This window comes from Onychostoma macrolepis, chromosome 18, assembly GCF_012432095.1.
Source record: "Onychostoma macrolepis isolate SWU-2019 chromosome 18, ASM1243209v1, whole genome shotgun sequence".
NCBI lineage: Eukaryota > Metazoa > Chordata > Actinopteri > Cypriniformes > Cyprinidae > Onychostoma > Onychostoma macrolepis.
Window position 1 is genome coordinate 2,019,904 of NC_081172.1, and position 12,652 is coordinate 2,032,555.

Here is a 12,652-nt window from a genome sequence, read left to right on the forward strand (position 1 = left end):
CTGGCTTATGAGCTCAAACTACCAGACTGTTCTCTTCAATCTGAAAGATCATTAGTACATAATTATCAAACACAAAAGACATCAAATTATTCTTTTAAAAACAGCAGCGGCAATAGTCCTGAGAAATACAGATGAATAATTAGTCTGTGAGGAACCTGCAAGCACCACGAATAAAAATAATGATGCCCAGTAAATTTAACTGAACTCTATAGCAGTAAAAATTAATGTATCTGGAGCTCATTTAATAACTATGAATGCATTTAGCAAATGGACACAGAAATTTCGGCCATACGGTCATCATAATGGCGTATACGAGCTGGAAGTTGAGAAATAGCAGGTGTTGTGATGTGTTTGCCAGCTCACTTCAGATATATGACAAGTTAGTGTGATATTAAGTTCATTAAATGTCTGTCACGATATACATGAAGCGCAGATGCCTTATGAATCACATTCGCTCTTAGAAATATTTATCTAGGATGACTTTTATACCGTGCTTATAGACTATATAAAAATAAGAATGCCGTGATTCCATTTTCCAGTGCAAAACAGGCAATCCTTTCCATCCCAGTGAAAACATCCCTGTTGAAGGCAATTATTTATGAGAGTGAGTTTTTAGAAGAGAAAATACAGGGCGTTATGCTTCAGATGCAACTCTAAACAGGTGGAACTAATGCTAGAGAACAGCGCTGATTCCTGAGAGAGACAAAATCCACACGGGAAAGAGCACAACAGGGATGAGATGCTGTGTTTGGGTTCATTACGAGGGGAAAAATCGATCAAAACAAGTTATACTAACTATTTAAAACTCTAAAAGTATAAAATAATTTTTTTTTAAATATATAAATACATATAAATGTGTTTAATATATTTACAGCACATATAAATAACATATGTGACCCTGGACCACAAAACTAGTCTTAAGTGTCAATTTTTTCAAAATTGAGATTTATACATCATCTGAAAGCTGAATAAATAATCTTTCCATTGATGTGTGGTTTGTTAGGATCGGACAATATTTGGCTGAGATACAACTATATGAAAATCTGGAATCTGAGGGTGCAAAAAAATCAATATCTTGAGAAAATCGCCTTTAAAGTAGTCCAAATGAATTCTTAGCAATGCATATTACTAATCATCTACTATGGCACCAAGACGACCCAAAATGGTATAGCTGTGGTCATCAGCCAACAATTCCGGGACAATGTCGTTGAGGTTGATAATATCTCAGTTAAGATAATCATGCGTTTAACCACATATTTTTATTATATCATGCTATGCCACCCAAACTGGCAGTCCAGAGGATGTGAAGGATGAATTCTGGGAATCCCTCGATGCCCACCTCTGAACACTGGGACCAGATGATCATGTCCTGATCGGCGGGGATTTAAATGGGCATGTAGGCTCAGCAAGGGATGGATACGAGCAGTATCACGGAGGGCAGGGTTTTGGAACCCGAAATGACGATGGATGCCTCATCTTAGACTGCGCCGAGGCACATGACTTTGCCATCGCTAACAGCTTTTTTAAGAAGCGACCCTCTCACCTCATGACCTATTCCAGTGGAGGGCGCTCCACACAGATCGACTTTTGGATGTTACCTCTTATTATTTAGTGGAAGCATATTCATTTTGGATAGGAAAATATATATCAAATTTGGAAATATTTTTCACAATTGTGTTTGAGCTTTTTATATAGCTATTTGTGGACCAAAACTACCGCATCTATATTTGATTTTCCACACCGGTCTGCTATAATGGCATTTCAGATAAATCTGCTCCTAAACAGCGCTTGAAAACAAAACAGCGTTTTTTTGCATTACAGTCAAAAGCTGGACCCAAAGTCAAAGGTTTGGCTACACTAGAATAAGAATAATATATCATCAGGCCTTGACTCAAGATAAAAACACATAAGATGCATGATGTGATGAGCATAAGTGAGTCTAAAATGTTTCCCAATTTCATCATGCACCTGTAATCTGATTATCTGAACCCATTGTGCTCTTAAGCAAGACGATGAAACAGAGAACTCCTCTTTTTCGTGATGAAAAGCTTCTGTTAAATAACAGCCAACAAGTAAACTCTTCAGACGGCTCGGCTCTCCTGCCAAATATCAGTTTTGGATTTCAACGATGATGAATGAGCCAGAATGAGAGGTCCTGGAGTAACAAATGAGAGAGGCTAATAATGTTCTTTTTTGCTCTTCTGTAAGCCAAATTCAATAAAACTCGCTACAGCAGGTGGAAGAGAAAATAACAGAGCCAAGAAACTGTCCAGAAACCCAACAAGGGAGGCCCGCTCCAACTATATCTGCATTTCCCAAAGGAAATAAAAGTGCTTGCAAAGCATTAAAGATAGTGTTTAAATTTTAAATAAGTTCAGGTTTAAGTCTTTGGGTTTTCTTGGTTAAATCAGCCACTTTAGTTATAGGATTCTTGTTTTCTGTCAGCTGCACTCAAAAATCAAGATACTTTTGTCAGTTCTGGAAAGCTTGGAAGTCGTACAGGTTTTACATGACGTTGAGTAAATGTATTTGAGTGAACTGCTCCCTTAAAGAGCAAAATTATGGAAATTTTCTTCCAGTGGTTTGTCAGTCTACACTGAGAGAGATCAGTAAACCACATCAGCGCCAGAGGGAACGTAATGCTGGAGGAAAATGTCAGCACAGAATCAGATATTTAAAAACTTTAAAAAAGCCAGCGGCATCCCTGAAGGTCAAACAAGAGTAAACCAGATGCATCCAAGAATACTGGAATTGACATTTTAAGAGAGTAAATTTTGTCCCCTGAAACTCAGAGCTTAGAGACTGTGATTGGATGAAGGAATCGAATGCGAGCAGTTGATGTAGAAGAGAAAAACACAATCTCACAGTCTGGACAAGAACCTAATGCCCATCTCACACCTGTATATATGAACCGAGGCTGCTGGGAAACAATCAACGGCTCAAGACATCCAGAAATTTAAAATGCAAGCTTTTCTGTTACCATTATCCAGTTATCAGTCATGCAATTAACTTACATTCATTAGTGGTGCTGGAAAACATTGTCAGACTTACACTGCAGCACCACTTATATTTTTGTAATGTTGGTGTCACAGTGAAACACTGACTGAGTGTTATCAGCTGAAGGTGCAGCCAGGCAGCTGTCGTTGATTTGGCAAGTAGATTCCTAGCAGAGTTCACAATGTTCCCTCTATCCGTCTCAGCAGGGTCATCTAATCCTGAACACTCAATACAGTCTACAAATGCAATCACACGCTGCTGTACACATAAGAGTTTAAGGTATTAGAAATGCCTGGATCGTTTCAGGAAAAAGCGAAATACACAGCATTCAAAAGTCCATTCTCCTGCATCAAAACTTCATAATCAGAGACATTAACCTTTAAGTAGTGAAATATTGCTTTGTGAAGGTTTGAAACCATTCGTTTCGTAATTAAGAGCGCATATTAAACTACCAAAGTCATGTGATTTGAGGCTTCATTACGTCATAACTGTTTTGAAATTTCAATGGTTCACTGCTATTGTGTGATCTGTGTGAACTCATGAACCAGTACATATATGGTTTTTACCTAATCGCGGATTACTTAGGCATTTTTAACTACACATTTGTACATAAAAAAAGGAAGACATTTAGAAAAGACATTTTTATGCATGTTTCAGCTGATTTTTTTTGTTGCATTTACACCTTTTTGAACAGCAGGTCACCAGTGTGGCATTTCAAGCACTTTGAAAAATCATTGTGTAACTGGTTCAATTGATTAAAAGTTTCGAAAAGCTTTCTTTCTTCCATCACTATAAAGTCAACATGAAATGCCATTTGCAACCCATTATACCTGCATAATGCGACATATTTATGTGAAACAGCTTATGCATTTTATATGACTTATGACCACTGATGTTGTTTAGAGCATGTCATATATGTTTTTATTTTCAGGAAATCATACACATCATCCAAAGGCACAAAATAACCCCCTAAAAACATGCTGCATTAAAGCTGAATGTGTTTTTTGAGTCGCTGTGGATCCGGGTTGTGTTTTATATTCTAAGTGCGTGAAGGCAGCGGCGTGAACCTGCTGACTTTCAGATCAGATCAGCACTCGACTTCATGTTCTCTACCTCTGATATGAAATCCCAGATCACATTTTCAGAGCGCGTCCATCCTTCACTCCAGAGATAAACCGTGCTCGTTATTGCTTCTGTCCTCACTCCAGTCCAGCGTGAACAGGCCATATGTGCTGTTTGAACAAGACAAAATAATAATCAGCTTGCACATATCATTCATTATGCAGATGCTTTTGTCTAAAATGACTTAGGAAATCATAAACAAAACCATAAACACAGGAGCCCACAAGTAGTGCAGCAATACTATGTTCGAAGAGCAGGCAAGAATAAAACTAAATTTGAGCTTTTAATTAAATGCTAAATTAAATCATATCTTTGGAGTTAAAATATTCCCCATTGCTGTTTTCAGTTTTTCTTTGTCTGCAAGCTTGATGCTAATTAATGCATCTTGCAAGGTCTTTGTTAATTGTTATTCATTTCCTTGTTTGTTGATTTTGCATAATCATTCCCAATTAGTTTTTTTTTCTGTCTATGGAGCAACATTAATAGAAAGATGCTCTCCATTAGTCACTGCCACACCCACATAGCAAAACGGCTCAATGGCATCATCTGCTGGCTACTCTAAACACTTTCAACTCAAATGTATTTGTTAGTGGTGCTTGCAAAGGAAAGCATGACTATTCCTTATGCTTTAGGTTAATGAACCTCCAAATATGAGTACACCTTAGCATTAAAGTCATCCTGCACTAAATGTTTTACAGATATGCATAATTATTGATAGTACTTAAGATCACCCAAAAATGAAAATTTACTCACCTCATGTAGACCAAAGTTTGTTTCTTCATTAGATATGTAGCATTGCATCAGTGTCTCAGCAATGGATGCTCTGCAGTGAATGGGTGCCGTCAGAATGAGAGTCCAAACAGCTGATAAAAACATCACAATAGTCCACACCACTCCTGTCCATTAATTAACATCTGGAGAAGACAAAAGCTGAAACAAATCCATCATTAAGTCTTTTTAACTTCAAACCATTGTTTCTGGCTAAAATACTCATGGCTAAAGTCCCCTCTTGCTTTTTCCAGTGAAAAAGTCATCTTGTCTGAATCAGGAGAGAGATCTGCACAGATCAAGCAGCGTCTACAAGCCAAAACAGCTTTAAACAAATACGTGGCTGGATTTTGATGTAAGAGACAACAGAAGATGGACTTTTTCACTGGAGGAAGCGTTATTGTAGATTATGGACAATGATTTGAAGTTAAATGTCATAATGACAGATTTGTTTCTTACAAACACACCACTTTTCACTGTATATTTTTTATTTTGGGGTGAACTATTCCTTTAAGATTTGCGGTGATTTGGATGATGCCTGTAAAAAAACACTCAGTACAACTTCAGAAAATCACACGAAGTAGTTGCATTTCAAGCCTGATCTGAAATCATTTTTATGGTCTATTTAAAAATTGTATCAGGGGCCTAAAATTTAGATTATGTCCTTCTACACATGTCTTTCCAGCAGATGGGATGCTCTCATTTGTCTATCACAGACCATTACACAGTCATGATTGATTATTGGGATTGGGAGTTTTCCGTTATGACTCCTGATGCCTTTAAACTGACAATGACAAATGATCCCTGTGGTACAGTTACAGGATCAAACTACCGCAGAATATCATTATTCGTTCGGCTTGAAAAGCATGGAGGAGAAACAGCAGCATCGTTGATCATATTCATGAGCAGAACACTTTAGAAACTCAAACATTAGAGCCTATATTAGTCGTTAGGCTTTGACAATGTGTTGTCTTTCTCTTACAGAAGATGACAGAATAGTGGATCTGATAGACCTGCATGAGTATGTGTGTGTGCATAAAGAAATCATCAGAGGGAATAGACCTTTTGTCAGGTTAGACGTCATATTATGGCAAGCTGTCAAAATATTACCAGCATTAAAGCCAATTCACACAAAGAACAATAACTTTAAAGATAACTATATTACTGTCCAAACCAGTGGATGATATTGTCTGTTTATTATAAGTGCACACACGTCTGCCCCTTTAATTTATTAAGCTTGTTATAGCAGGATTAATTCTGATTGGGTGTCAAAGTTTTTATTATTCATCAGCTGAAAAAAAAAAAATAATAACAATTCTGGAAGTGATTATAGTCTTTGGTGTAAACTGGCCTTCGTCATAATTTCATTTTTTCTAGTAACAATTCAATTAGAGAGCTCTACAATTAAATTCTTACTAGTGACAATGCTAATTAAAGAGCTCTTGAATTGGAACTGTTAGTAAGAATTGAATTAGAGAGCGCTCTAATTGTAAACTTTACTAGTAAGAACTGAATTGTAGAGCTCTGTAATTTAATTCTTACAAGTTAAAATGCAATTAGGACAAGTAAGTTAACGCAAGGAACATTTTATGCTAAAACGACTTGCCATATCATATATGTGACCCTGGAGCACAAAAGCAGTCTTAAGTCGCTGGGGTATATTTGTAGCAACAGCCAAAAATACACTGTATGGGTCAAAATTATCAATTTTTCTTTCATGCCAAAAATCATTAGGATATTACGTAAAGATCATGTTCCATGAAGATATTTTGTAAATTTATCAAAACTTCATTTTTGATTAGTAATATGCATTGCTAAGAATTTCATTTGGACAACTTTAAAGGTGATTTTCTCAATATTTAGATTTTTTTGCACCCTCAGATTCCAGATTTTCAAATAGTTGCATCTCAGCCAAATATTGTCCTATCATAACAAACCATACATCAATGGAAACATTATTTATTCAGATTTCAGATGATGTATAAATCTCAATTTATACAGACACTTAAAACTGGTTTTGTCGTCCAAGGTCACATTTAATCTAAAAACGAGGACTGTGAGGGATAAACAAAGTCTTTACAATGGCACCCACTGAATGTCCTATTTCACAAAATTTTCAATTTTCAAAACTGTTTTACGGACTCTTTAAATGGTTTTATTAACGGTTTTATTTGATCTACTAAAAGTTCATTTTAGTAAGATATTTCGTCAGGTGAACAATCAGCCTTGTTTTTATTCAATTTAGAAATTAAATATGGCGCTAGCCTGAGGGGGGAAATGTAAATATTTATTAAAACTTTAAAAATAACTTTAAAAAACAAAACAAAACACAATAATAAACACATTAGGCCTAGGATCATTCATATAAATATTTATTTATTTTCAAATCGCCATTTTACTTACGTGTCTGTGGTTAAGTTAAATGAGTGAAATCTGTCCACACAAACGCCTCTTGTAGTTTCAACTATTATAGTTTCATGTCTTTACAATGTCTTCATAAATACAGCAACATTTTAATCGGTCCAAATATCAAATGAACACATGAAGAAGTTAAAAAGTAAACTAACTGACCGCTCAACTGTCACACGCGATTCGCAAACATTTGAACATAAATAACGAATATAACGAAATAACCGTATCTGCGGTCTGCCGATGAGTCGCTCAGTCGAGATGAGTGGAAATAGCTCAAGTGCCCCGGGAAAAACACGATTTTCGGGCCTTAAAGATGTCCTATCGGGAAAGCTAACATTAACGGTGTATCCTGAAGAAAACGCAAATATATGGCAAGTTGTAGTAAGCGAAGAGCAAAAGGAAGTTGAAACCTACAGATGGGTGATTCACCCCCGGAGTCGCGTCAGGTAAATAATAACACACAGCTAGTCTTCCTGGTGTAAACTAGTATCGTGTTCACTTCACCTCTTAATAAAACTCAAATCACTTTCAGATTATTTAGCATATGTGCTAATTAGAAGTGTGATCTTGTTCTTGGTAGGCTGTCAAAAAAACGTCTGTTTTTATAACAGTTAGCATTCATAACATAACGCTAGCACTGAACAAATATTTTTGTAATATCAGAATAAAATTGCAGTTTAAATACATGTTACGTTTGTATTTTTAATAAGTGTAATTCAATTTAAGGGTAAATAATGTAAAATGTTACGATAAAATTTAAAATGTTACACTTGCAATTGAAATTAATACTTTTATAATGTGTATATAAATACTGGCCAAATGTTACAATTGCTACTAATGATACTTTTATATATGGTAGGCTACTAAATGATTCATGTGCTATTTGCATGGTATGGTATTATCACAAATAAATGAATAAATACCATGTATGCCAGTGTTTTATTAATGCCATCACAGTAATCTGTAAAAATGCTTTCGCTTTTTTTTTTTTTTTTCTGTCTTACAGGCATTACTATCTGATGTTTATGGTGATCTTAACATTCGTGAACCTTATCACGATTCCTCTAGACATGGCATTTTCTGAAGATATGCAAGGTAGCTCCCACAAATACTGGGTGGTCTTCAATGTATTCTCAGACGTCATGTTTTGCCTTGATGTTGGCCTTAATTTTCAGATGGGTATATTCAGTGAGGACGGTCAGGTAAGAATGTGTCCTCATCGTCTTTTTTATAGTGTAATATATTTAATGTGTTCCCATTCTAAAATATTGTCGACTCTTAAAAATGAATACAACACAGTCTTGTTTATGTCTAGGCCATCCTGGATCGAAAATTAATAAGAAACGATTATTTCAAAAGTTGGTTTACTCCTGATATGGTGGCTGCCTTTCCGGTTGACATTATCATTATTATTGTGGTAAGCTTATTAATAAAGTTAAAATCTCTCACACTGATCAAATTGTAAAGATCCTTTATTTATCTTCTCACAATGAAAGCATGTCTAATTTGTCACAGGAGTACTATTATCACGCTGACACTGATGTACTGATGGCTTCGAAGCTGGTGCGGATTCTCATGTTTGCCAGGATTTTCAGTATGATCCGTTTACTCCGTGTGCCGAAGCTTCTGAGATTCTGCTTTGAATTGGAAAACGTAAGTTTCAGTTTCACTCACGGTCATGTTTATGCAGGAAATTATCAATGGCAATACTGTTTTTCTGAAAGTCATCTATGGTCTGATGATTTAAGGAATCCCTGAAACCAAACCAATGAAAATAAATATCAAAAACTTCTCCAAAAATCCTACGGCTTTTAATAAGATGACAGTCTGTGATTTTCGAAGATATTTAAATATTCAGTGAAAGGATTTTTGACTTCACTCTAGTTGACAATCTTGTAGTTCAATACAGTAGATTTACAGTACATTTTTTCCAGTGAACCAACAAGCACCAGGTTGTATGTTGTACAGTTCTAATGAGACTTTCTGTTCTGACATTGTTTATGTTATCGGTCATTCTAGGTCTCTGACATTCAGCTTGAAGAAGCCAAGAGGTTTTTCAGGATTTTTTTCATGTTCGTGTTGATAATCCTCGTTTGGCACTGGAACACGTGTGTTCAGTACTTCATATCTCTACTGGAGGAGTTTCCTGACGACTGCTGGGTCATGCAAGAGAATATCAAGGTATGTCTCGATTTGTATCGCGTATGCAGGCATTTATTGATGTGACGCTTGCCATTTGTTCCTATTTTCTTTTATGTTTTGCAGAATACGACGATCGGGGAAAAATACTCCTATTCTTCCTTCAGAGCTTTCTCTCAACTGGCCTGGATTTCAACTAAATCTATTCAGTCACCAACACGTACATCACACATTCTTTCGACACTCAGCAATTTTGAGAAAAGATTGTTTGTTGTTTTTTGGTGCAGAGAAACAACTTATGAAAAACTGTAATTGTGGCATTTGCTAAGGCAAGCACCATCTTTACTACCAGGATTAGGGATTTTTCAAAACCTGTGGCCCAAAGTATTAAACTTTGAAGTGACCGAACTTACGATTTTCATATGCCAGATGAAAAGAAAATAGCAACAGATGGCCTTGTACTTTAGCATTGTGGCATCAGGTTTTGCATGAGCAAACACCCCTGAATAAGATGCAAAAATGTAGTTTACAATGAGATAAAATGATTTCAGGTATTGCAGAACGGTGGACGGCTGTAGTGAGCATGGTGGTTGGATCTCTAATGTGTTTTGCTCTTGTCACCTGCTTGATCTCAACAGTCGGGAGCATGTCTGCGACTGGCAACGAATACAAGAAAAAGGTGCTCTCAAGTGATTTTTTTTATTTTTATTTTTAAAGAGTTTAAAAGTAAAGCTGAAATGTATTCATCAAATAAATACATGAATTAAAAGCATGACATATAAATATTACAGATCAGCCAGCTGCAATCCTCCAAAATGTTCAAGAAGCTGCCCAGGGCTCTGCGCCAACGCACCACTGCCCAGTACAAGTGGCAGTACGACAAGAAGAACATCCTTGATCTGGTGTCAAAACGGCTGAGAAAGGTTTCTGATTCATTCATATGAACATAGAAATAAGCAAAGGTCAGTGCAGATAACATGCACGTACCTCAGTGTCACGCTCACACTGGAGCCAATCACAGTGTCCTGTTTAAAAAGTGCAGAGTTAGAACAAAATTATCTATATAATCTATATTATCTATATAACTAATTTCAATAGTGCTATGTTCTCTCTTTCAAAGGATATTATGGCTGATATGTGTCCCAACCTTCTGAACAAAGGCTCCGTGTTCATAAAGCATGATAGAGAATTCACCGAAGCAATCTTGGTGAAGTTGGAGTACGAGTTATTCCAACCAGAAGACATCATCATTCATCAGGGCGCTAAAGCTAGCCACATGTTCTTCATCGAGCATGGACAAGTACTCATGAAGAACAAAGTTTTCGAAGTGGAGCTGTCCGATGGAGACCACTTTGGAGGTGATGCATGAGAAACCTGCTGTAGCATGATTCAGATGAGAAGTAAAGCCTGGTCCAACATTGCAGTTCTAGTCTTGAACCGTTCGATAGAACATAAAGTGACTGTTTGATGTGCCATTTAGGGATGGTTTTGTCTGAAAGCGATAACAGAACAATATTAGATTGTTGTGAGGAAAAAAATCAAATGATGATGATGATAATCAGAAATTCACTCATGGTTCGTAAACGCTTACAAACAAAACCGTTCTTCTTTCTTTTGATGCCATTTACCTGACAAATCTAGGCTGCGTCCAAAGAGAACAAGTAATTATTTTGTGACCAGTGTGTGTGTGTGTGTGTGTGTGTGTGTGTGTGTTAGGGATTAAAAATAACACATCCGCTATGTTGTGAAGTGTCCACCAATGCGTGCAACAGTTTCTCTCTGAAACTTGTCGGTCATTTGAGTAGTTTTATATTTGTATATATTTACATTTAGTCATTTAGCAGACGCTTTTATCCGAAGCGACGTACAAATGATGACAATAGAAGCAATCAAAACCAACAAAAGAACAATTATATACAAGTGCTATGACAAGTCTATATATATATATTTATATTTTAATACTATTATTTCCGACATACAACTCTTTTCGCCCTCTGTACAGAAGGGAAGTAGGTAAATTTGGACCCAGAGCCAGTGATTAGTTCAAAGGTGATTTTATTATTGAGATATACCAAGGTCTGCAGTTCTAACCAAATGGTGGTCACTGAGATGATCTCTGAAACATCAGTAAAGATATGGTGCAGCCAGCCTCATACTCAGTGTTTTAAGACGTTGTGTGTTTCTGCAGAGATCAGCTTCCTGTTTGGTGGATGGCAGCTGGCCACAGTAACTGCTCTGACCGCCTGCAGCCTTTTCTCCCTGTCATTAAAACATTTTGAGGAGATTGAGGAAGAGTTTCCACATGTTGTGAAGGAACTGAGGACAGTGGCTCAACAGCTCAAAGATGATCTCGAGGGTAAGACTGACATTATGAGTATAGATGATGGAGTCTCGCTCTGAATGAAGTCAACATAACATGCCGTTCACGATTTTACTTCTGTAATGTTACATATTTCCAAGAGAAACAGAATTTTAATAGAGAAAAAATGCAGGATGTGACTTGAAAGAATTACAAAGACTAAGTAAATATGGTACATATTATTTGTAAAAGACTTTTGTTTATTAAAGGTGTTGAGCTGGAATGTCAAGTTACATCAGCTTCGAAGAGTGTGGACGACGACACATCAGGAACTTTTGTTTTAGTCAATTAGTCATCTATTGAAAAAGATTATTTTCTTGTTTTACAATTTTAAAATAAATACCAATTTAAACTAGGTTTATATATTTTTATGTATAGGTTAGATGCTTAAGGTGATTTTAATTCTGTAATTTCTTTTTGAATAATCATTAATGTACTTGGTGATGCATAATACAATAAAATAAAGTTACTGTGCATGTTCACATTTGTTATTTACTTGTAATTTCTGTATTATTAAAATAAATGATCTGAGCACTGTTGTATTCGGTCTCTTTATTATATGCATGCAGACATCATGACACAGAGGTCCAGTCAGAGAACACATGAGTAAATAACCACATCGACCAAATCTGTCAAGCTCCATAAAGGACAAAAAAGATTCTCCAAAACATATATAAACAATGTGAATGGAAGTCATAGAGCTAAAATATTATTACACTGTTTGATCCATTTAAAGTGTAAGATTTTTTTTAATATAAGGGCTTAAGTGTGACAAAAAGGCCAAAGGCAAGTGAGAGTGTCTTTCCGGAACTGAACTGCCTGCCTATTATCATTAAAAAAAAAAGTTGAAGTTGA

The 12,652-nt window shown here is 36.2% G+C and overlaps 1 protein-coding gene and 1 long non-coding RNA gene across 3 annotated transcripts in view; one reads left to right on the forward strand and one right to left on the reverse strand.

Annotated features, from left to right (window-relative positions):
* The window catches only part of LOC131523939 (uncharacterized), a 65,690-nt gene extending 58,264 nt beyond the window's left edge, over positions 1-7,426 (reverse strand). Inside the window, exons 1-3 of the long non-coding RNA XR_009266885.1 lie at positions 7,291-7,426; positions 4,873-5,049; positions 4,111-4,229 (exon numbers count right to left, since the gene is read on the reverse strand). This is a non-coding gene — a long non-coding RNA (uncharacterized LOC131523939). The remainder of the gene's footprint in view (positions 1-4,110; positions 4,230-4,872; positions 5,050-7,290) is intronic.
* LOC131523938 (potassium/sodium hyperpolarization-activated cyclic nucleotide-gated channel 1) lies at positions 7,327-12,339 on the forward strand. 2 transcript variants are annotated; one of them, XM_058750599.1, is made up of 11 exons: positions 7,327-7,745; positions 8,306-8,501; positions 8,615-8,716; positions 8,815-8,952; positions 9,319-9,480; positions 9,565-9,658; positions 9,990-10,117; positions 10,230-10,361; positions 10,559-10,796; positions 11,627-11,794; positions 12,007-12,339. In XM_058750599.1, the coding sequence occupies exons 1-11, from the start codon at positions 7,540-7,542 to the stop codon at positions 12,087-12,089; spliced, it is 1,647 nt and encodes a 548-aa protein (XP_058606582.1). In that variant the 5' UTR covers positions 7,327-7,539; the 3' UTR covers positions 12,090-12,339. The 2 variants fall into 2 exon arrangements, with proteins under 2 accessions (XP_058606582.1, XP_058606583.1); XM_058750600.1 differs by having other exon boundaries at positions 10,077-10,117.
* Positions 12,340-12,652: the final 313 nt, after the last annotated feature.

Coding starts and splice junctions, on each gene's coding strand:
- LOC131523938 (XM_058750599.1), top strand. CDS start 7,540: ATGAGTCGCTCAGTCGAGATGAGTGGAAATAGCTCAAGTGCCCCGGGA. Junction 8,953..9,318: donor TCTGCTTTGAATTGGAAAAC/GTAAGTTTCAGT, acceptor CGGTCATTCTAG/GTCTCTGACATTCAGCTTGA. Junction 9,659..9,989: donor ATCTATTCAGTCACCAACAC/GTACATCACACA, acceptor AAATGATTTCAG/GTATTGCAGAACGGTGGACG.